Raw genomic sequence first — 25,954 nt, 5'->3', positions numbered from 1 at the left:
CAAATGTTCAAAGTACAACATATCTGAATTTGGGATAATATTGAGCTTAAACAACAGAGATACGAGCAAATGAATGTCAGAAACAGTACCTCAAAAAAATTAATTCCACTTTTTTGATTTCAGATGATGATATGATGACGTCATAATGTAATTATGGAAATATTAATACTTGAAACGTTATTTCCAATTCATATGTTTTTGTAATATGCAATAAAAACATAGGGTAACCAGACGTTTTAAAGAGCTATGGCGAAATAAACAAAGACATGTTTTTCGCTATATTTGCACAAAGACGCGCACACGAAATTTCAACTTTGACGCCAACGCATTCCTTTGTTATAGGTCAAAATTGATCGGAAATCAATGGATATTGTTACTTAATGTATCAGGAATCCAAATCTGTCAAAAAATGTGCATTTTCAGTTTGCTTACGCGCACTACGCGCGAAAATGTGCGGACGGACGCGAACGCGCGAAACGCTTAAAATTGTCTGAAACTTCGAGATTTCCCATTGGTAAGTTGTTTTGAGCCTTTTAAAAGTTTGACGCGCGCGTACGCGCGCGTAATAATGTCTTAGGTAATTAGCATTAAAATGTATGATAGAGCGTGACCTGAACTTAATGTCCGCCGAAAATGATACAGACATGACCTTTAGATATGAAGTTATGATCGATCATGTAACATGGTCCGAAAATCACAAAATGGCGCCTAGATGACGTCATAGATATGTTACTGTCATGAAAACCTTATTGTGGCTAGATTTTGTCATGAGACATGTTCCCTGAAAATGTCATGTTATTCCGTAATGTCATTCTTGAGATATTGATGACACAAAATTGTCCAGAAAGAAAGAAGAATAAAAAGAAACGAGACATGAAAACTCGTCACATTGAGGACGAGTTAGGTGATACGCTTGTGGTCACCAGATGACAGTCATCTGTGATCGACAAAGAAAAGAATGAGATATAGGCACCTTGAAGTTATATTGAGCGTGCATGCGAAACCGTTTCTGTAACCACTCGGCCACGGGTCATCCACGGAAATGGTAAGACAAAAAAAACAAACAATGTATAGATATAACGGGGGGAAAGTCAATGCCCACTCAACTAACGTGGCCGTGTGAACATCTATTGCATTGCTAGACGGAAAAGCGGCCTTGTAACGACTGAGGTCGCTATGCCATTTCTGGCAACTTGGGAAAAATACGTCCCGCAGACATAAAACCTATAATCGGCTGGTTTTGATACCTTGCCTTTAATCACAATTTTCAGTGTGATGACGTCATCAAATTACAAAACAATGACATCGTCTTGAAAGACAATTGTTCAAAGTACAACACCTCCGTCGTCGTCATTACATACTATGATCGGTTTGACAAAGTCAACCTGCAAAATTTTGCTGCAGTCGAAGCAATGTGGTCTCCAACACACAAAAAAGAGGGATATGGCGTGTGTGTGTGTCTGTGTGTGTGTATAGGTGCGTTTATACGAACGTGATTTCTACATGGACGAATATGTAATACAAAATTGAAGAAAAAAGACAGTAAAATAGCTAAGTATTTTGTTTCGTGATCTTGTGGGGTTCGAACCCGCAACCTCACGTCTCTGAGACGTCGCCTTTAACCACTCGGTCATACGTCTCGACAAGAAAATATGGGGAACGTTAAGGACTTGAAAGACAGTTGTTCAATATATAACACATTCATCGTACCTTGTCAGTTTGCTGTTGACATAACAATCTATCACGTCAATATGAGGCAGGTATTAGTACCTGTATGAAGTTATTGTAGGCATGGTTATCAAATTCCCCTAAAATTTCCTTATAATTGCCTTATTTTTACACACAGTTATGCTATCCCTTTAAACTCGTCACAGTTTAATTAGAATCATTAACATCATACATTAGTACCATATTCAGTTCCATAGCTGATCACGTTTGCTAATTAATTAAGATTAATTGTCTAGAATGTGTCATATGGCCAACCTGTATACACACGTATATATACACACACAATGCTAAATGTATGTATCAAACATCTGTAACACAACTTTGAACTAACTGTAGGAATTATCGCTGCACTTATCATCCATACTTTTTTTCACTATCTGAAACTCCACAAAAACCACTAATTGACAAATAATCATCAATACAGAAGACTGACTTAAAGGAACAATGCAAATACCTTTTTTTACAATGTATAACTTGTTACATGTATAAATCAGCACAAAGTAACCACGACTACATTGTGTTACTGAATTGATATGAACAAATTTCATTTTGTTACAATATACTATATCAGTTTGAAAAGCCCAGCCTGCAAAATTTTGCAGCAGTCGAAGTAATGCAGTCTCCAACGCAAAACAAAGGTATACTGTGTGAGTGTGTGCGTATAGGTGTGTTTACATGCAAACGTGACTTCTACATGGACGAAGGTGTAGTACTCCATTGAAGAAAAAACAAATTAAAAAAATAATTATTTTCTTTCCTGCTCTTGTGAGGATCGAACCCGTACGTGTGCAACCTCACGTTTCTGAGACGACGCCTCTAACCACTCGGCCATACGTCTCGACGAGAAAATTAGAGGAACGTAAACTTATGTACGTGAAAGATGAATCAGGAATCGTTTCGTCCGCATTCCATTCTCATTTTCAGTTTTAAATTGCAAAATTGTCAACCTCATGAGGAGATTTCAAAGAATAAAATGCATGATTACTGCAGCTTATTGTCACAGCTACAACATACATAAGTTTCAGAGGAAATGAAGCAAAATCAGCTGAGATAAAGGTGCTTAAACGTTGTCAAGTCAATGCATGGTTTAAAAAAAAATCACCTCCCATAGACATAACACGTAAACTTGTCCGATTTTGCGTCTTTACCTTTAAACACAATTTAAAGCATGATGACGTCATCAAATTTCAAAACTATGACATGGACTTGAAAGGCAAATGTTCAAAGTACAACATATCTGAATTTGGGATAATATTGAGCTTAAACAACAGAGATACGAGCAAATGAATGTCAGAAACAGTACCTCAAAAAAATTTATTCCACTTTTTTGATTTCAGATGATGATACGATGACGTCATAATGTATTTAGGGAAATATTGATACTTGAAACGTTATTTTCAATTCATATGCTTTTGTAATATGCAATAAAATCATAGGGTCACCTGACGTTTTAAAGAGCTATGGCGAAATAAACAAAGACATGTTTTTCGCTATATTTCCACATAGACGCGCACACAAAATTTCAACTTTGACGCCAGCGCATTCCTTTGTTATAGGTCGAAATTGATCGGAAATCATTGGATATTGTTACTTAATGTATCAGGAATCCAAATCTGTCAAAAAATGTGCATTTTCATGTTGCTTACGCGCACTGCGCGCGGAAATGCGCGGACGGACGCGAATGCGCGGAACGCTTAAAATTGTCTGAAACTTCGAGATTTCCCATTGGGAAGTTGTTTTGAGCCTTTAAAAAGTTTGACACGCGCGTACGCGCGCGTAAAGATGTCTTTGGTAATTAGCATTACAAAGTAAGATTGAGCGTGACCTGAACTTTATGTCTACCGAAAATGATACGGAAATGTCCTTTAGTTATGAAGTTATGATCGATCATGTAACATGTCCGAAAATCACAAAATGGCGCCTAGATGACGTCATAGATACGTTACTGTCATGAAAACCTTATTGTGGCTAGATATTGTCATGAGACATGTTGACTGAAAATGTCATGCTATTCCGTCATGTCAATGTTGAGATATTCACGACACAAAATGTGCCAGAAAGAAAGAAGAATAAAAAGAAAGAAAGGAAGATTTTGACAAACACAATAGGTGATACGCTAAAAGCGTATCACCTAATAAAGAGAGATTTTGACAATCACAATAGGTGATACGCTGATAGCGTATCACCTAATTAGTGGAGTCTTTACCGCTACTTCAGTTTTGTCAACAAATTCCAAATTATTCCTTTTTTGTTTTATTTTATATTTATACACATTTTAAAATGGTTCAAACTCTTCCAATCTTACTCACTGTCTACATATGAATGTTTGTGGCTGGTTATGGTATAAAGAGAGGGGAGGTCTAGAAAGATAATTGCATATTGTAGACTGGTAAAATGCAATCTGTCAAAGTTGTAGAGCATTATGCAGTCCCACTGTGTTGATGTGAATAATGTGTTATATCAATTAGGTAGATGGATTTCTTTAACAGCTTGAGATGTTTATGTGACATGAATATCATCTGTGTGAGAGCAGCCCCCTCCCCATCCACCCATTTAATTGATTGGACTAACAGCTTGTCAAGTCAACCTCTTCAGTTGCTCATTAACTGCAGAATTATGCATCATGGCATCAGCTGCTGAAATGATGTGTTGCTAGGGAAAGCTGCATCATTTGAGGCTGAATATATCTACCATACCCCCATTTCCCCTGAACTTGTTCATCATATCCAGTATGAAAATGATGTGATATAATTGGTAATGGTATGGCAATCTTTGAAATAGCCCACTAGGGCATTGCATGCGAACAAGGAGGTAATCCACAATACAAACTGTTTCTGACACCTTTTATGGATCCAATTATCCTCAGAGTGATGATAAAATCAGTGGCATGATATACCTGCTTGCATGTTCTCAGCTTGTAAGATAATATGTGTACTGATAGTTATAAACATGTACATATTGGCCTTGAAATACTTTTATATCAGAAGTCAGTGCAAATGTGCCAATGGCCTTCTATTTTTCTCTTGCAGGATTACATATCAGAGCATTACAGTGCAGATGGGGAGAAATTTCAGAATGAGATCAAGGAATTTTCAGAACTCAGACAAGTAAGTGATGTGTTTACGATACTGTTTTGAGACGTACTTTCAGTTTCTTTGTTTGTATGTTTTTGCAAATATACTGTACCTGTCATTGATTTGAGAATGATAGCCATCAGTGCTTTAACTAGATGATCTACTGTTGACCAAAATTTCAAGAAAAGGAAATACCATCAAAATATAATTACCAGAATTCAAATTGTAGCAGTGATAGTGTTTCCTATCAGAGTGGAATTCATGTAGTGACATCTACAAGTTATTTATTAATTGACTACTGATTAACTAATTCTGATAAAATTGAACTCTTAGAAAATGGAGTCTAGATAGCTGTACTGTTGTGATTGAACTTTTGAACTTCAGATATGAATGCAAGCCAGATGCTTGAAAAGACTGTGGATGTGTCCTGTAATGTTTATAAATTCCCTGGTCTTCTCTAAATGTCTGTATACTCACATTGTAATTATGCACAATTCTAAACTGTAAAATGATCTGTTGATGATTTTGTTGCCCATTTAATAGTATCTGTTTGTTTTCACATCAAGTAGAGAGATACCCTCTTACCTGACCCCAAGTTGTAAATTCAATATCACTCCTTTCTCACTTTTCACTTGTTGCTTCAAATTCTTCTACTGAGTATTCAATATTTCTCTCACATTCTCATCATCTGCAGTCAATACGGACACCCAAAAGGAATGATGAAGGTGTTGAGTTACTCATGGAATATTACAACCAGCTCTATTTTGTTGAGAACAGGTTTTTCCCACCTGACAGGAATGTAGGCATCTACTTTCACTGGTGAGTGTTTCACAAGATGATATAAATGGAATAGTCTCATCCTTTCTTTATCCATTACAGAGGAGGGAACATGCTGATGATGGTGTCGCTATAAAAGTTGGGATTTTTCTTTCTTCTCTTTATCATAGTTTTTGTGCACTGGTAAATACATCAGGTAGGAGGCATAAACTATAAGTTACACCCAAGAGATAATAGTTTACTATGGTTGAAGGGTTCATGTGTTATGCATTCTTAAAAAGCTCAGTACATTGTTTATCTAGGAGTTTGAACAGTCAATATTGATCCAAACAGTGGTGAGTGGGATTATTTTGGCATGGCAACGATGAGGAGGCAGAGTATACAATATGTCCTGCTTTTGTGTTTCCAGGTTAGTACAAGTATGCTGGAGTCTCTTTGTCAAATACTTCAGTGTGACTTTATACTGATGCATGTTTGTTAGGCTCTTACGAGTTACTTGTGATTTTGTCAAGCTGTACTGTGCTTGTCCAGTTTTTCACTTAATGTTAGATTCACTTGAAGGGGTTCTCTCTCCTCTCGCTGAAGCTGTCTATGTTGTTTATACAAACATGTTTGTTAGCATTCAGCATTCAGTGAATTCCCTCATGTATCTCTTTCAGGCTGTAAAAAAAAAAAGGTAAAAAGAAATCAACATACACTGTAGGTGGGTTTTTGTTTATTGTCAAATGCCCCAGAATGCAGATAAATACTCTGAATATTTACAATTTATTTAATGTAATTGGAAATACATAATGTGCAGCTTAGATTACATACTAGTAGAATTACATCATTGGTGAAGAGAGTGATACTAACTATATGCAGTGAATAAACCTTGAGCTCCTGAATAAGGTATTATTCATTTTATGATAGATATTGGAATTTGTGACATCATAAAGATTTATAGAGTTTATATGACAAAGGTTAGTCTAGTGTATATTTACTTTAGCTTTTAAATAGCTAGGCCATACCAATGCATGCTAGGATTTAAAATGTTATACTGGTTGTCCTATTGGCAAAGATAAGGGAATGGGTACACATATGTCAGTCTGATGCAATGTAGAGAGATCTACCCTGAGATTGTGGAATAATTCATGATTTCACTGTGCATAAGAGATCCCTGTTTCCACTCTCAACCTGTGTGATACCCACAAAGTGTAATTTGAGCTGTACAAGACACTTGAGATGCTTCATCAGGGATGGAGCAAGCCAGCAAAATGGGAGCTAAATTTCAAACAAATGAGGGGAAAGATGCATGAGAGCTGTGGAAATTATGATTGATAGTATAAGCAGTAAAGCAGAATTGAGAGAAATCTTTTTATTATTCAAAGGATAGTTCATTCATCAGTTGTTAATCAAGTAGTTTTACACCACGTGTTAATCTGCAATGCTGTCTCTTGTGTAAATGCTTTTAGAATTCATGTCACCTAATGAAATCAGACTTGAGACAAACATCTTTCATGTTTGGTTTTTAGTTTTAGACTGTTGAATATTGAAATAAAAATGTAGTACACTGCTACAGATCTTTGCTTTCAGTGAATTTAATAATCACAGAGACTCAATCATTTTAGCTGACATGTACTCATGTACAATACTTTCAGTTATAACTTGAATTTTGAGAGGATTTTTTAGGATACAATGTTTACTTTACAAACCATTTATTTCTGTAAGATATATTCCAAAATCAATTCCTTTAGCTGAGATTACCTGACATAAACCATGTACTTGGAAACATGTATGAGTATGTTACACATTTTGTGGACATGAAAGGTTGTGTTACCCAACAGTCAATAAAAAGGGGACTAACTACAGGGTGATGTCATATCTGTGAGTAAATACCCTAAAAACAAGTCAAACATGGACACGCCCGACATCTGCCATGACAGCTGACGATAACATCAGGATTGCCCATTGCTGGTATGGAGAGACCCAGGTATTGACACAGAACAGTTTAGATCAGGTCTTATCAGTCTACAGGGCCTGAAGTCTGCAAGGCAGGAGACTGAAGCCAAATCACTACATTGGTCTAATGATAGAAAGATCTTGAAGGATGTTGCTTCTCTCATTTTTTTTTAACAGGCCTGTGAGTCTGAATTCCTCATTCCATTTCATATAGAGTCAGGTATATCAGATCTGGGCCCTGTTGCATAAAACCCTTACCGCCGGACTTACCGCTCCTTTCTAGCGGTAAGTCTTCAAATTAGCTGTTAAATTTTAGAATCCTTGATGCTGATTGGCTGTTATGCCTAATTTTGACGGTAGTTACCATTGAAATTCAACGGTAAGTTTTATGCAACGGGCCCCTGATATAGATTATAAAAATAAAGACATTCAAAACTTAGCCTTGCATTTACCAAAACCATTATTATCATTATTTGTGTGTGCGTGTGTGTGTGTGTGTGTGTGTGTGTGTGTGTGTGTGTGTGGGTATACATCCACTAAAGTAGGATTTCAGCACCTGTACAACTCATGTCCTCACAATTTTTCTTTCTTTCTCAGAGCTTTGTGTGCATTACTTCTGCTTGAATGATATCAGAATAGTCAAGGTATTACATTATGTGCCGATTCAAAGTTATTGCAGTGTTTCAACAGTAGATATTTTTCTGATTTGCGTTTCATATCACTTGAAATGATTGATGCTGAAATGCAGATGCAGCAAGTGTTTGTGATGGTGATATGCCCCCAAGTCAGTGATGTTTATGAATAACTTTTTTTAAGTCTTTGTGATTTGCAGAACTTCATGAAAAACCCACAATATGTACTGAAACAGACTAGATTTTTAATAACAGTATGTATGAAAGTCAAGAAGAAATTATTGATGGGATTGATGGGAAATACTTAAAAGCTATCAAGAGCAAAAAATAAGTCCAGAAACTTGACATTGCTGTTTCTACCTACCACTTTTAATAGCTGTAGCTGTAGCTGTGTGCCTTGTCTTGAAACTTTGAAACATAATCTTTATGGGTTTGGTAAAAGTTGCCTCCCACACAGATGGTTTCATGAACATGTAAACACAATGACGACCAGTAGAGCAGCCCCAGAAATGACTGTGTTTAATCTGTCTAACCCTAAACACTGACATTAAAAGAAAAGAAAAGAAGAATATTTCCATCACTACAGGAACTGAGAGAGTGTGTAGAAACACTTTTGCATTATATATGGAGTATAAGTCATGATTTCATGAACTATGTCCTTGATCATGGGACCAGAGAATAAAGTTGATTTTATGATGACTTCAGCTCCTTCCTTCCAGTCTGATCAAACTCTGTGCTAGAAGGGAAGAGAAGGGCTTTAGCCAACAATAGTGCATTTGTTTAGGGCCATATTGTGATGCACAGAGTTTCTCTTCAACAATAGATGCATCCTTTGTGATGCAAGAGTGACCGCATTGAAAAGAGATTTGTGTCTGGTTAGGTATGGGAATCAAAGCAGGTGAGGTAAAGTGAAAGTCTGTACAATGCTAACATAGTGCTTTGGCCTGAATCAAACTGGTAAAAAAACATACAACAACAACAACTGTGGATTAAAACTCCATAGTACTAACTGAAGGTGTTGCAGTGGGGGTGTGTGTACCTCATATAAAGTACAAAGTACCAGTATTGTTAGGTGCCTATTGCCTGCTGGTCTTGTAAGGCAATTCTTATCCATCAGAGAAGCAGGCCTCGGCCCTATATTTTAATGAAAGTGCCTTTTCACACAGGGAAATTTTTGCAGTGTGGAAATATTCTCGCATTTTATGTGACCAGAAACCAGCACAAAAATAACAACATGCAAATATTTTTGCATGCCATTATGTTCCACTAATAAATGTCTAGATTTCGCAGAATTAAAGACAAAAATTCAATAAAATACTAAAAACCTTCATCTCACACAGCGGAGCGCAAAAATAACCACTTTGACAGTACTGACAGTTTGTGATGGCTCATGCTACAACTAGGGTCATTTACATACAATTGTAATTTGTATGATAAACATGTGTAGGAAATAGTTAAATAGATCATGTGAAAGGGGTGGGGGAGGAGAAAGAAACTGTAAATGTGGGTCATGAGAGTTTTATTTCATCAACAGACTGCTTTGAAATGCTGCTATCAAGGTGAAACACTAAAGGGCACAATAAACTGAGGGAACAATTTAGTTGATGGAGGGAGGGAGGGAGCTAGTATTACCTGACCTGCAGGGTCTGTCTCCACTATACTTAGCCAGCAGTTATCAGCTTACCAGCTCACGAATCAGGCCCAGGGGATTGTACTCTGTTACATAATGTAGGCCAAAAATCCAGCTTAGAAAGGAAACCACTTGGGAACACTGCCATCAATTCAGCATCCAGTGATATATCAATCTGTGAAAAGTAGAGTGGCAGTATCTTGTGTGTCATTTACACCCTTTTGCCTCTCAAACTGATGCAATCCTTTTGATCAAATCTATGATTAGCATGCACTATATTTATGAATAAGTATTATTGCTGTATTAGGTTTGTCCAAGTGAATTAAAGGCTTAACGCTGTAGATTTGACAGAGAGAGAGAGAGAGAGAGAGAGGGGGGGGGGGGAGAGATAAAGTGCAAATGGCCATGAACCATGTACTTTTATGATATGATTACCCACTTCATGGTGTGCTATTGCTGAGAGAATTATTAAAGGTGGCACTGGAGAGAGCAGGATGAAAAATGATTGGTCTTAGAAAGACCAGGAAAGATGGATATGTATGATATGAGGGTCTCTCTTATGCATTTTTATTCCTTCCTCTAGTCAACAGACAAACTATGCATTCTATGTGAAACTCCTACTTTGATAGAGCAAAACTGATTTTGCCACTTTATCATTTTAGTGTTCTACTAACCTGCATACCATACCAGTCACCCTTGTTCAAACTATGTTTTACAATGAGACTTACAGTTTATATGACTTTCATGGTTTTCCAACTTTTGTTGAACACTGACAATGCAAAGAGAATTTGGAAAGCTGGAGTTGTTGGCTGGTTTTAGATCAGTAGAGGTAGGAGTTTTAGTGGGAAGTAGGCTATTACTATCTCTCAACATGAATTGTGACTTACAGTATTAAAAGTTGTGGTCTTTTTCTTTCAAAGCAGAGCCCCGAGAATAAAGAATAAAGCAATTGATGACATATTACATATGTATGTAGGAGCTTGTGTAGAGCATTAATTGACACCCTGTGAGGTTCATGTACATGTTACCATAACCAGGCCCGGTGACACGGTGCAGTTAACGCTGCGAGTAGAAAAGACGCCAAAGCTTTTGAATTCATAACAGCTACGCTTGACATTATTTTTACAGGTTTGCCCCCAATAAAATCCAAAGTAACTGATATTGCGAGTTAGAGAATAGTTTCCCCTTTAATTTGCTGTATAGATTTCAGCATTGATGGGTTTTTGAGGCGAGATATTGCGATTGTCCTGCAACACTTCTCTAGCGGTTTTCTGTAAACAAGTTGTTTACTTTATGCAAATTAGGCATCAAGGGCGAAAGCTTCTGGCGAGTTAATTGCACCGTATCGCCAAGCCTGTAGCTACTCATTTGAACTGCCTTGGCATCAATCTTACCTTGTGAAAATTTCTATCCTTTTACCATATTCAGAAAAAGGAAAGAGATTTCTGTGCTTTATCTGTGTATCCTGTCTTAGATGCACAAGTATATAAATAACATTGACAAACATACTGAGACTGACTAAATCAAAAGTATCGCTTGCTGAGTTTTGGCTACAAGTAACGTCATATCTATAGTTTGTATACCAGTTAGGAGACTTATGGTATATATCTTTAGAGGGTGTAGCACTCATACAAATTGCTTTCTCTGTTTGAAACTTATTCTCCCAAACCTGATAACTGACTTTAACATTGTGTGTTTGTACTGTAAGTGTAGACCTGATAACTGACTACAACACTGTAGGTTTTTAAGTACAGCCACCTTACTCTCTGTGATCTGAAAACTGGTCATTGCACAGTAGGTACTTGCATGGAAAAAACCCCACCAACAACATAAGGTGATAACTTGAATTTGGTGAAAAGCACTTATTTTCAGTTGAATTGGCTCTTTTGGGTTGAGCTACTCCCAACTCTGTTTGTACCGAATCTATTTACAATGCCCTTTTCTATTTTCAAAGTTCAAGTTTGGTTTGAATTCATCAACATTTCTGCCTGTGTGGAGAGGCCTTGATTACCACAGGTCACCTACATTGTAAAATATATTTTGTCGTTGACATGCATCACTGAATATGCAAAGCTGCACAAAGCTATCCATTCTGAACTGAATCTTGATTCCCAATATAGTAAAATCCATGGTATGTCATAAATATTGACTCAAATTTAATTGTTACATATAATAAATGTAAAATACAAGATAGTATGATCAAATCAAAATGCAAACTGTACGTAAAGAGGTACTGTAAAAGGAGGAATGTTGGAGGGCATTTTACTTTCGCTCATTTCGCGAGAGCCAAGATTTACAAAATTATAATGCACAGGAAAGTTATTGTCTACACTATAAGCATTGAATGCCAGAGACACTTTGCAACAAAATCACGCGGTAAAAAGGCTGTCGGCTGCAGTTTGCAAAAATTTCATGCCACAAAAATAACATGTTTTACAGTAAGGCGCATGGACACAGTCTTCTTTTCTGCTAAGATTATGTAGTTTATTAGAGACCACAGTATCAGCATCCTCAGATTCCCTCAAACAGAACATTTGTATTCTACTTTGAATCAATCTTTCCTCTCTAAGTATGAAAGTTCAGATCAGATAAAACACTGTTACTCTGATGTCACATCTGCAGAAATGGGATGATAAACTAAACAACAGAAAGATACAGTTTGACCTACATACTGCATGTTGCAGACTCATTGTCTTCTTGACATTGAAGAGGCAGGAATGTGTGTAAGTAAAACTCTGTGTCTTATAACTATGCAAAATAACGAAAGCAAACAATTTTTTTTTTCATGGCTTGGTGTCTCTTTGAGTATACTTCTATCTTGACTAGTCTCTTGATTTCTAACTGATGATTAATTGTCTTCACCACTATTTGACATGTGTTGACTGTTCCTAAAGTTTAGGGTCATGGTGTGACTTGTGAGGAATTCTCGTAAATTCTCAGGCGATGAATCTTACCATGTAAGTGGTACCTCACTGTCAATATGTCAAGTGCAGCCCTGTTTGTGCACTGTTGTCTAATACCAGGCACTTTGCCCTATCCTGGAGTGCTGTAGCCTTCTCCAATCCTTCTCCTCCCAATAAAAATAGAGTGGAAAATGGTATAGAGCTGTATCACATATGAGTATTTGTTGAAGGAAATGAAAGTAAAAAGACTATGTACTGTATATCAAACAAAGCTATGTGGATATTTTTCTTGGATTAATGCTATTGTGGAAGTGTTATTGATACGTGATGAGTCCTAGCCACCAAATGTTTGTGACAAGCTGGAATGTCTTTTATTTCCATTGTGCAGCCCTCAGTCATACTCATAGCAAAGTCAAACAGCCTAATGCACTTGGGAGTGCCATTACATGTATGTCAGTGAGTCTTTTCTGTAGTGTTCTACCTGGCTGCTCTCTATTCATAATCCCTTATCAAATATGCACACGACCTGTGTGGTGTGGGCAGATGAAATATATGGGAGCAGCTACAGAATGTTTCATGCAGATATGGTTTAATGATCACAAATATACAACACAGTATTTCCATTGTGTATACGATTGTGTAGTGCAAATACATCAAGTGCCTTAGTTTGCCAAGGGTCCAATGCTGAAAACTGTATGAACCTTTGAGTGTTTGTATTTACTTCCCTTGTACTTAATATAATATCAAATGATTAGAATTCCTTTTCAAGGTTGGTTTTTTTAACAAATATGAAGTCTAACAAAACTTTGCTGTTATGAATCCAAGAAAAAGAAGGCATCATTACATGTATATATACATAATATATGTAGATTTAGAAGAGAGACACAAAAGAGTTGTAATGCTAAGAGAAAGAAATTGCTCTCATGCTATTTTGTGATAAAATCAAGCAAAACACATGAGATGCAGTCACAAAAGCTACTAGAGGCCTGCCTGCCCATGTACCCAAACAATGTCATATTTGAAGTGATTCAAAGATATTAAAAAGATCAAAACTTATCTGGCATGAGGCCTAATACCTAACTTTTCATGACATCTTTTTCTGCATGTCACTGCTGTTTTTGTAACCAATTTCTTTTCAGTGAATCTTGCCTTGAGATAGATATGCCATGCCCTCTTGAATATTCATTAGATTTGCCATGTCCTCTTGAATAATCATTGATACAGCATGATTAAAAATACATTGCACAAACACTTTGGTGCCCTAATGTGTCGATACTAAGTGTAAAGGTAGTTTACCTTGTATAGTTTAGGGTTATTGAGTTTGTAGTGGTTTGCATAAAGAAATCATGTTGAAAATGCATCTTAACAGACTGATAGACTTCAGTTAAAATGACCTTTTTTGACAGTATAAAAAAGACAACAGAATGGTGAAATAGCATTAAAATTAACAAAATTAAGCAAGTCATGACATTCTACTGTAGCTGGTAACATCAACAAATGAAAGTTGGTAATTTGGTCACATGATTATGATATGTTTTATGAGACCCAAATCATTCATTTTGCACATTAAACAGGCTACATTTCCAATTTCTATCAAAAGTATCCCTCATTCATACTACCTGCCAGATTTAGTATGAGTAGGATCTATTCATTTTGTAGTTTAGGGTTGGCATGGTAGACACAAGGAAGGTATTACGAATGGAGATCAGTGTCCTTATCAGTGTTGAGTTCAGCAGTGAGCTAGGAAGAAGATTTGCATCAATGGAGTTAGAAGTGTAACTTTGCTTGCTGCTCCGTAATTAACTGACACATGTATATTTTAAACATTGAATGTAGAGTTATCCATCAACATGTATATGGGTTTGTTTTTTCAGAGTAAGAAATCATGTCAACTAGAAATGAGAGAAGCTTGCTTCTATGAAATTTTGTGAGAGTGCCTAAATTCACATAAGCTTTGATTTACAGTACATTTACATTAAAAACCAAGGAGCCTTGATGTAAAGAAAGTTTAAATATCTGATATCAAGATTGAATATTGTTTCTGTAGTGAGCACATCATGGACATCACTTGAGTATGGCTTGCACCTACATGTATGGATGTCTTGATTGATGTAAGACAAGTTTTAAAGATGGAAAACTATTCTGTCAAGGTAAGGCTTGTGTGTGGTATATGTAAGGTTTTGAGGATATTTGTTGCCTTGTAAATAATGAGCTACAAATGTATCTTGATTTTGGTTGTAATGTGGTGTATTGCTGACATCAAAGTTCATATTCCTTCAGCACAGTTTGTAATCAAGCCGGCTTCTCAAATCAACAGCGATCAGAAGTTGTTCTGTGTAACCCCCCCCCCCCCCCCAACCTGGTTGTAGCAATGGGCTATGAGTTTGTATAATATTCAGCTAGTTTCAACCTGGATGAGCTCTTACTGGGCATCATTTTTGCATCAGTGATCAGTAATTTCAAGCATACAGTTGTATATGCTACATATATGCCAGAGAAAATGTTGAAATTCAGGGCACAGTGAATATCTCCCTGTGCTGCTGTTAATGTTAATCAGAACCTACGATGGGCTGCTTTAATAAATCATTTGTCCTGGGGAGCGGATTTAGCCAGTGACATATGCAGGAAACTTCAAACAGCAGAATTGCAAGACTGCTGATTATGAAGTTGTGATAAATGAATGCAGCGCCTGTTGTAGACATGATGACTCAATCAGCATGAAGCGATAGGCCACATCGAGTGGTGAGATATTCAGTCTAGCCTGAAAGAAAAGTTGAATTGTGGGTTATTGAGGCTGTGGGAACCCTTTTTGATGAGATGTTTTGCCAAACCCATTGGAGTGGAGCATGCCTGTTGTGCCTGGTTTCATTCTTTTGTATGGATGGGATTGTGCAGGAGAGAACATGGCCACCTAGCTCCCGCATTGGAGCCATCGCTAAGGTGACCCAGACGGGGTAGACACCTCTGGTAAACCTTGGATGCCATACAACATCAGAGTCATCTCTTCAGAGTTAGATTGTATTCTCATCATTATGTTACCAAGAAAAGTTATTTATGATAACTAAATGGCATTACTGTAAAATGAGGAATTTTCGCGTGCATTTTAATTTCGCGAATTTCGCGAGCGCCAAGATTCGCGAAATTAAAATGCACGCGAAAGTTCTTGTCTACACTATATGCATTGAATGCCAGAGGCAGTTCGCGAAAATTTCATGCCGCAAAAAAGGCCGTCGGCTCCAATTCGCGAAAAATTCATGCCGCGAATATATCATGTTTTACAGTATATCTGTGTGCTATCTGTTGTATGAATTTTTAAAGTTTATATTCAGTTTTTTACATGTACATATGGGCAATATCTAGTCACTTGATTTGAGATAATCATTTTCTGAAGAGCAACTCTGAAACAACTGAAACACACTGACCATCTACATATTACTGTCGTTTTCACCATTAAAGACACAGTAGTGTGGGGATTCATACGTGGCCCACTTTGTTTGCTGCTCACCGGAATAAATTTGAAAAACCTACGAATAGCGCCGGTCTGCGAATATGTACATTGATGTGTATGCTTATCGATAAGAGTTGACTCCAATTGAGATTCTCTGGCCGTGTGTGTACAGTTTACACAGAGATCAGTTATAATGGTATTGATTACAGGAATTTTAGAATATCCGAGCTAAGCCGGCATTCCCACGCCATGGCATCCCCATGCAACCAGGCTTTTAAAGAATAATCAGAAGGGTGGGAGTCTTTACCAGATTAGGGCTGCTTTCATCGAACTTGAGAGAGAGAGAGAGAGAGAGAGAGAATCACGTTTCAAAACGTATTTCATATGAATGTGGTTTGAAATGTGATTCTCAGGGTGCCGCTTTATCTACATCATATAATCATTATTCAAGTGCTGTCACTGCGCAATTGCTCTGTTCTGTTTGACCTGGGAAGTAGAGGTCAACTGTGTACCATCAGGGAGGTGAGACTAAACATGCCTTCATCATTCATGCACAAACAGTGGGTGTTAGAAAACACAAATGGCCATGCTTTCTCCGCAATGGGAAACAGCTGAAAGTTGACCTGGGCAGCTCAGAGATATTAACGTGTTTCAAGACAGCATTGTTTTTATCTACTCTCAGAAAGGCGATCGTGGTCTCAAACACATTTTAAAATGCCCTTTGAATGGCATTTCATATGGGCGTATCTAAACACATTTGAAAATACAGTTGCATTTATCTATCGCCCGAAAATGTCTCAAACATATTTAGGATCATGATTTTGCCTCAGAAAATATTTGAATAAACACACCCTTAGATTGTTAGATTGTTATGATAATAATGTCTCTACGATATGTGGAGACATATAATAATCATTGTTATGGCAATATTTTTATGATGATGATAATGATCATTGTTATGATTATATAATGTCTCCACAAAACACTCTATGAATCAAGATTTTAATTTCAGAAACCCGTGACCTTATAATGATGTTCACTCGAAGGGAGTGTAGAGAGTTAAGGGAGATCTACTGCAGCATGGCAACAGACAAGATATTATGTTCCAGTTTGATTTAATATATAAGAGAGAAAAAGAAAGATATCATGTAGATAACGCATCCCTCTTAATTATGTAGGAAGTTTGATTTCATGAAGAGTGTCCAAATTTTACAACATTGTTTGTGTTCACAGAGAGACAATCAAGTCATCTAGGCTGTTTGTGTTAATTTGTCGTTTATTTTGAAGTAATGTAGTTATTTTCCTCAGGCCATGTTAATAAACCCCAAAACAAACAAACAAAAACCAAAAAAAAAAAAAAAACCCACCAACAAACGAACAACATTTATTTCCCCATTTTCAACAAAGGTTGGAACAGCAAATCTATCAGTTTTGATGATATAGTTTTTCCATTTTCTCTTTGTCTTTGTCTTTCCTTTTTTCTCTCTTTTTCTATCTCCTTCTTTGAGACTGAATCCCATTACCGCAGCCAGTTCTTATTTGCCTCAATATCAATCTTACTAGGTATTGCCAAGTTTATTTAATGTCAGTATTTTTTTTTTCATTATTGTAGTTCTGAAAAGGAAAATTAGAGTTGTTTGACTTATACTGGATTAGGCATGATATTTCTCTTGATTTCTCACAAATGCAATTATTATACAATGTATTTTGAAGAAGCAAATTAATATGAGAGGCAAACTTGGACAGTTTTATAAAGCTGGAAATGCAATACATATTGACTCTATAACTCAGCTTTATACCTGATGACAGTGCATTTGGGTTTTCAATAAATTGTCGGTAATGTGATTTATAATGTATTGGTCAGTTTGCATTTATCATGACAATGTCTCTAAGAGGAACATATCAAATTTTCTTGGATGAAATTTTGGATAGAAAGCCTGCAAAACTCATAAAAATGCCAGGGCACATCTGTTATGATGAGAGATGATTTTTATCGTCCTCTTTCTGGAGAAGATGACTGATTTTTTTCCCCTGTAAATTGTACAAGAAGTGAATTTGGAATATTACTATTTCCTGCAGCCAGTTTTAGAAAAGTGAGCCTGCCATCCCATGTTGATTCATTGGTAGAATGGAGACTCAGATACAGATTGTTTGGAAATGATGTGTTCAGGCACAATCAGTCCATCAGTATTGCAGAACTCATGATTTTGGTTTGGTTGACACAAAAATCTATGCAGTCTTTAATATTTCTTGACTGGCAGACTATTTTTCCCCTGTGGTTGACAAGCCACGGAAAAATCTTACAGAATTATATCAGCGTGTTTATAAGCCAGTTTGAAGTTGTATTCTATGCTTGAACAGATGAAGGTCAACTGAGAAAAACAAAATAATGAGACAACACATGGAGTTGTGATAAGCAAAATCATGGACAGTGCCTAAATAGATTCTTTACACTGCAGTGAAAGAATATTCCTGAACATTCAAGGGAGCTTAATGGCATAATAGCAAGTAGATTTGCAACTGTTTTTGTTTAAGAATTTGAGGTAATTTGGACCATTGCTAACTGCAAACTGGTTTATATTACTGTTACTGGTAGTACTGTATAGTTACAGGTCATCCGGTTTTTACCACAAATGCATTTTTATGATGCAGTTTACTACAAGTAATGCACAATATTTGCAGTTACTATAGTTGCAGACTGGTCTGTGTAATAACTGATCATTTGTAAGGATCCTTGTCATTGCTATGGTAACTGCAATTGATTATACATTATTCATAGGAATACTAGCAGATGTATCAATGACTTGACCCCAAATTCATTCAACTTTAATGAGATGCTGTATAACACTGAAGTGCAGTAATCATGATGTTTAAATTGTACACATATTCCATAGGGGCAGTATAAAGTATGTTAATAAAAGCTTGATAATGTTTATAATGTGGGAAGAGTGTGCCCTGATCATAAGTGTTTTTCATTTATGCTAAGAATCACATCAACAATAACTTGACTAAAGTGCAGTGTTCCTTTCATCTTGTTATGCTTGAATCATATCAAAATTATTTTCTTGTCTCTGCAGGTATGATGCATTGACTGGTGTCCCATCTATTCAGAAATCTGTTGCCTTTGAGAAAGGTAGTGTGCTATTCAACATTGCAGCTCTCTTTACCCAAATTGGAGCAAAACAGGTAAGAACAGATGAGCAGGATGCCACACTTTTACCTTTTCTGGTTAAAACACTAATTATCAACCATTTACATCAAGTAATTAGTGTGTTCTTTCTTTGAGTATTTTGTGTGCAATGCATGATGCTGCCATCAACTTGCTATGCACTCAGTTTGTCATCCCATAGATAGGAGGATTGTTGTCAATGTAAAGTTCTCATTCTTCATTTCAGATGTAATCTGCACTCAAATAATTCATAATGAAAGTATCCATGATAATGCCATGAATACCTGAGCTTGTGTGTATAGTGCATGGTCATATGACCTGTTGCTGTATGCAGCGAAGGGAACATATCATACCATGGATCATACCATTCTCCCATCCATGTCCCAACATAATTTGGAATTCAAATAGAGCAAGAACCCACTTGCGCAGCATTTTACTTCTCATCTCATCCCTTGTAGAAAAAAAAAAATATGATGCCCGAGTCTGGTTCATTTCCTCTTTTCTACTTGAGGCATCAGTCAACCAATCTTCCCAGATGAGTTCTTGGATACTTACACCATGTGATCTAGATACCAGTGTAATCATCCACACTTTTTCTTCTATCTCTCATGTCATACATAGATAATGCTGCTCTGCAAAATGTGCTGCTGTACAGTGCTGCTCGTGTTTTGATATCAGAGGGGACAAAAATTTAGCCTGCCCCCCCCCCCCCCCATCATCTTTATCGTCAGCTCAAATCATAGAGACAATCAATTATGCCATTTTGGCATTCTCTCTCTCTCTCTGTGACATTAAGAGAACACCCTCGTTATTTTCATGTATCTGTGAAAACTCGGGAGATGAGACTTTGATGCAGCGGGTTCCTATTACTAATCTCCCCTTGTGTCATTTGAGTAATTGGACCGTAGCTGGGATTCAAATGACAAATATCCTATTTAAATGGTTCTTGAGGTATAAGATATAACAGCCTATGTGACTCATGAAGCGGGAATTGATAAACCCCTGGTATTTTTTGTTGTTGTAAGCCCAAACAGCATGCTCCTAAGAGTGCCTTCTAAAATTGGCAAGTTGTCAGGGGCTGTGCAAAATAGGGAGGGTGAGACAGAATTTAGGCCATGGGAAATGAAGTTTCCTTTGTATCGAGCATGCAGAAAATATTGTCTGCTGTATCCGAAGAGACATGGGATTTTAAGCCAGGAATTCTTCTGAACCACAAATTGTTTGTATCCGATAGCCTCAAGAAAAATAAAGTGTAAAATATGGAGTTTACCATAAGATTGTGTCTAGAAGAGCTGTTTTGCCCAGTACGTGCTTCAAATTACACGTTAATCAAACATACCATGTAGGCCTGTCTTCATTCAGGTCTCACATGTTTTCATCGACATTATTTGATTTTTAATCTTTTGAATTACTCAAGTTCCTTGACTCTTTAATGAAAGAATGTGGACAATTGAAATATGCTGACTGTAATGTCAACAGCAGACTATTGGTGTCTGAAAAATCAATTCATCAACCTTATTTGTAAGTTTGATGGTTTGAAGATACTCTCCCTAGAAAACAGTTGATATGAAGAATAGATTTACTGATTTGTCCTGTGTAAAGGAAGCTCCAACAACTTCATTATGAGCAAGCAGGTGCATTTGTAAAGAGGGCAGCTGTGTAGGAAGACTACAGACTGCTCACAGCTCTGGTGTTTGCTTCACTTCTGGCATTTAGACGCCTGTCTGCATTCTGTCTCCTGACATTTTCAGACTTGGCTACCTACCCAGTATCCTATTAGTTTCACACAAGGCCGTGTAGTGAAGAATCTCTTATTCCCATTTACATCCACTGGACATAAGTGTATGTTTGTTTGTTTGTTGTTTTTTTCTTTTTTACCTTTGGTTAAAACTGAATTTAAGATGTACATGATGGATACAAGTAATCCCCTATTGAAGTAGTGAACGTGGGTATTAACTTCAAGTACAGTATCAGATCTGTGGTCATTGCCACAAGTTCTTCCACTCCTATTCAGTATGTCTGTAGCAGCCTTTATGCAAATCAAATCAATTCCCCCCTGATACATCACTCAAGTTGGTCATTCAATTCAAGAAGTTAGAGATTAATAGATCTATGAATACTGTAGAACCAAAAACTTTTTCATGCATAAAACTTTCATGAACTTTGTGAGGAGCCAAGATTTCCAAAAGTAAAGTGGATATGAAAGCTTCGTCTACATAGTGCCATGAATGCAAGTGTATATAGTATAGTAAAAAGATTTTCGTGGTCGGCAATTCGCGAAATATTCATGCCGCAAATGTTTCTGGTTTTATGGTATACCCATGCATACCCAATAGTGCCGCTGTTTGCTGTATAAACCTCACAATAGTGTGTGATTTGGAAATGTGCATGGATTCTGAATTAGAAATGAAATGAATCTGAATATCAGGCCTCTGCGTATTTGGCATTGTAAAATAGTGACAGGAGATTTTTGGCATTGATCAGTTTATTGTGAATAAGTGACGTAGGAGGGTGAAATGTAGCAGATTGAATCTTCAGTAATTATTCAGACAAGTCTACAAGTTACCAGTGGACGTTGAAAAAATGACTACATTTTTCTTCATAGCATTACAGTATTTCTACATGGACAATAAAGAGTACAAAGATTGCTGAAAGAGAGAGTAATGGAAAGGAGAGTATTAAAAACTCAACAAAATATTACCATGATCATTTGTATCACCATGTAAAGAATTGCAAAGTAATTTATCTCAATAGTAACAATTACAATGATAGTTGAAGTGGATAGATAGAAAGATAAAATTGATGATGGTAATGATAATGATGATGATAATTATGCCAATAATAGTGATAATACAAAAAGAACAACATCAACCTGTAACAAAAGCAACAATGAGCATTAGTGTGAATAACTCTTATAGGTGGTAGGAATATAGTATGGTTTGTAATAAAGCTGATTTCCCTTGCTTTTGATTGAACATGATGAAATGTGCTGCAAAATCTACAGTGCTTGGTGAACTTGTGACCATTATTTCAATGGTCAGGTCTTGTTTTTGTTTGTTTTTCTTCTTCTTCAATCCAGCATCCTCTGTAGTAGATCTTGAATACTTGATTTCAACTCTACTCTTACCAAAGAATCAACTCTCATCTCATGAGAAGTTGTGAGAAAAAAAAAAAAAGTATAAACTGTACTTATAAAATGAAAATTTTGAACATTATTGAGTGGGTGCCAACTCCTTTTGTGACTGTAATTTTCAGTTCCATTTCATGCTCCATTAAAGCCTTGAAATTGTTTTTGAAAAGTGTGTGCTGAACCAGGAGTTGTATTATGACAGACCAATGAAATGCAGTTCTGTGAAATAGGACTATTTAAGCATTTACTCTGTTCCGAAAGATATGATGGAATCAGATATTTGAGCTTTCCAAAGAGCTAGGCAGTTGCATATGTTCATCAAACCATGCAGAACATTCTTACTGATGCAGAGAATGACAAATTAATCTTTTTATAATCTTTTACTTTGCTAAATCAAAATGATATAAGTGGAGCATTTTGATTTGTTGACTATAGAGTGCCCTTGTGATAGGAATGTGTGGAAATGTGATGAACAGTTAAGATTGCTGATACCCTTTATTTCATAGTCATTTAAACCAAAATGGACCTATTGTGACTTGTATGGTCTTGTTGTATTGGTGAGAAAATCAATTTTCCAGATCATGAAGAAGAGCCAGGGCTGACTTAATTTCAACTATGTGTACATTCTTATTATTTGTATTTGTGAATCCTTATTTGATATTTTGCATTCATTAGAAATGGACCTTTGACAATTGAGATTCTGAGTACATCACACTCCCGTAATAACAAACTTGGTTAATACAAAATTCTTGTTGCAACAAAGTAAAAATTCAGATCCCAATATCATCATTTGATATATTTATGTACTTTACTACATGATATTCGCGGCACGAAATTTTTGCGAATTGGAGCCGACGGCCATTTTTTGTGGCATGAAATTTACGCGAATTGCCACTGGCGTTCAATGCATATAACGTAGACAAGAAATTTCGTGTGCATTTTAATTTCGCGATCTTGGCACTCGCAAAATTCGCAAAATTAAAATGCATGCAAACATTCCTCGTTCCCAGTATTTGGTTATAATGCAATTTCGACATGACAAAAGAAAAACGCCAGTCACCAAGGATTTTGTTATTACTGGAGTGCACTGTAACAAATCTTATTTGCACAATGACCCCCCCCCCCCCCCCCCCCGATGATTATGAGGTAAGACAGTGGATTATAACATCTGATATCATTTTTTTCGTCTTGCTTCTCTTTTCTCAGGATCGTACCACAGAGGAGGGTGCTTCCAAGGCTGTCTATTACTTGGAGAGAGCAGCAGGATCCTTCAAATACCTGTCAGAGAACTTCAGCCATGCTCCCAGTATGGACATGAGTGCACCAGTCCTTGGCATGTTGGGTGGATTAATGCTGGTCAGTCAACCTTTGACCCCTTGACTCCCATTGCACTCTTATTTTTGTTTCTCGTTTGTTACTGTTACATTGTTGATGATGCTAGCTCCCTTGTCTGCTTCTAATGTGTGATTTGCAACAATTTAAACTTAAAATGATGGTAAGAAATATTTAAGCATATTTTGATTAAGACACAGTATGAAGAAGAACAGAACATGAAACATTTTTACAGCCATATTCCCAATCAAATTGAAACATTTTTAAGCTAGTGTGAGTCAAGTAGTCTCTCACATCATGTCTGTAACAAGACCTGGGTGATATTGTTAGCAGAGAAACCTTGTTCATGTTGAGTAATTCACCAGAGGAAAAATGTTATTCTTGACTATTAAACTCTGAAACTCTGAAACTTTTAAGAATTAAGGCCATTTTTTTCCAAGTTTACTGTGTATGCCTGTTTTATAAACAGCTGCACTGATGATGCCAGCTTTGAACTTAACAAGGGGTTTAAAAGGGGGTAATACCATTGTCTCAAACCAGGCTTTTGTATATTTTTAGCTCAATATCTTCTGAACATGTGACATAAGCTGCAGAAATTCTGGAACATAATAAGATGACTCTGCATGCCTCTCAAATAAGGAATGCTTTCACATGACTCATATGGGGAAATGAAGGGTAATGTTGGAAAATCTTCTCCATTTTAGGACACATTGAATGATATGAAGTGACAGTTGTGTATTTGCTCATTGTGCTTTTTTTCACTAAAATATGGACACATTAATGTGTAATTTCATGAATGTCCAACATTATCTCAGGGTTGTGCATACGGGGCTAATGCTCTGGAATGCACCCCCCCCCCCCCACCCCCTTCCCGGATTAATCGTCATGGGGAAAGCAGTGTTAATTGGCCTTGTGAAATGTTGGGTGAATCACAAGATTAGTGCTTGTTTAAAAAACAGGCAATATCATGGGAATCATTCCACAAATTAGAACAGGAATGTAACACCAATAACCTGTGCACTCAGTCCTAGTTCACCACCTAGTGAAAACATTATCTAATCTAGAAACCGTCGGCCTTATTCCAAAAGGGCCTTAACACCATAGACTTTGTACACTATTAGTGCCCTTTTGGCATGAGGCCGACGAAACTTGCATGTAGAAAGTTTGATGTACTATTTTATACCTACATATCGGTTTTAATGATTATGGTGTACATAATGACTTTGGCTATGATATGGCTTAGTGCATCGTAATTTGCTTTTGCAGAGGGATAGGTAATTATCTCAAAATGTGAAAGAAATATCAACATGTCATAACGTTTGTGCGATTAAAAAGAACCTGTGCTTATTCTGTAAACAAGCTAAATCTTTATGTATCATCAGGATAAACTGTATGTAGAACCATTGCATCATTCTCATTTCACTAGCTTATAATGTTAAGTAATTGTAAGCATTATATGTGTAGACTTAAATGTGATTTTGTTTTTTCAAATACTCGATCATAATTTCCTGCGTGAATTGGGAAGTAGACATTTTCACTTTGTGACAAAGCGTCACTTAAATTGCCTCCCGGCAAAAGAATAATTTGTCAACTATCAATCAACCTGACTATGAGATTGACTTTCAGTTATATTTTTAGTTGGAATCTCACTAGAATCAGGTCACCTTTGCCCCAAACTCTGTCACAATTACACTTTAAGTTGAATGGACACAAAGCAGTCAATTTAAACTCAATCAGAATTCGTGTCAGACTAGAATCAATGTACAAATCAGTCATTTCAAGCTCAAAAAGAGCTCAAGTCAGACTCCAGACATTATGGTAGTTGATCAATCCAAACTCTAAAAGAAAGTCTTCAAGTCACAAAGTCTCAAAGGACTCACCAATGCATGGCTTGCTCTTTGCTGTGATGTTTCTACAGGCTCAAACTCAGGAGTGCATCTTTGAGAAGCTTGTCCTAGATGGGGTGGAGGAGACAGTACAGATGTGTTGCAGTGTGGCTAAAGAAGCTTCAGTTGTAAGTAACTTACACTGATTATTTCCTCACATTTCTTGTTTCTATGACAACAGTTCTTCTATGACAACAGTTCTTATCATGTTTTGAGTTTGCTTCATTATTTTATTTCATGACCTGTCTAAACTTATCACATGTTGCTGGAAAGACTGAGGCAGTACCTTTAGTAACCTTTCCCAATA

General features: G+C 36.7%; 1 protein-coding gene across 1 annotated transcript in view; it reads left to right on the top strand.

Moving 5' to 3' along the window:
- LOC139737065 (rhophilin-1-like) overlaps positions 1-25,954 on the top strand; it is a 52,075-nt gene that overhangs the window by 16,435 nt on the left and 9,686 nt on the right. Inside the window, exons 4-8 of the mRNA XM_071647746.1 lie at positions 4,758-4,835; positions 5,497-5,621; positions 19,208-19,316; positions 23,636-23,785; positions 25,680-25,775. Coding sequence (XP_071503847.1) covers positions 4,758-4,835; positions 5,497-5,621; positions 19,208-19,316; positions 23,636-23,785; positions 25,680-25,775 — 558 coding nt within the window. The remainder of the gene's footprint in view (positions 1-4,757; positions 4,836-5,496; positions 5,622-19,207; positions 19,317-23,635; positions 23,786-25,679; positions 25,776-25,954) is intronic.

This window comes from Diadema antillarum, unplaced genomic scaffold (assembly GCF_040938485.1).
Source record: "Diadema antillarum isolate AM-2024a unplaced genomic scaffold, OU_Dant_1.0 scf00000028, whole genome shotgun sequence".
Taxonomy (NCBI): Eukaryota; Metazoa; Echinodermata; class Echinoidea; order Diadematoida; family Diadematidae; genus Diadema; species Diadema antillarum.
This window is presented reverse-complemented; position numbering and strand designations above follow the sequence as displayed.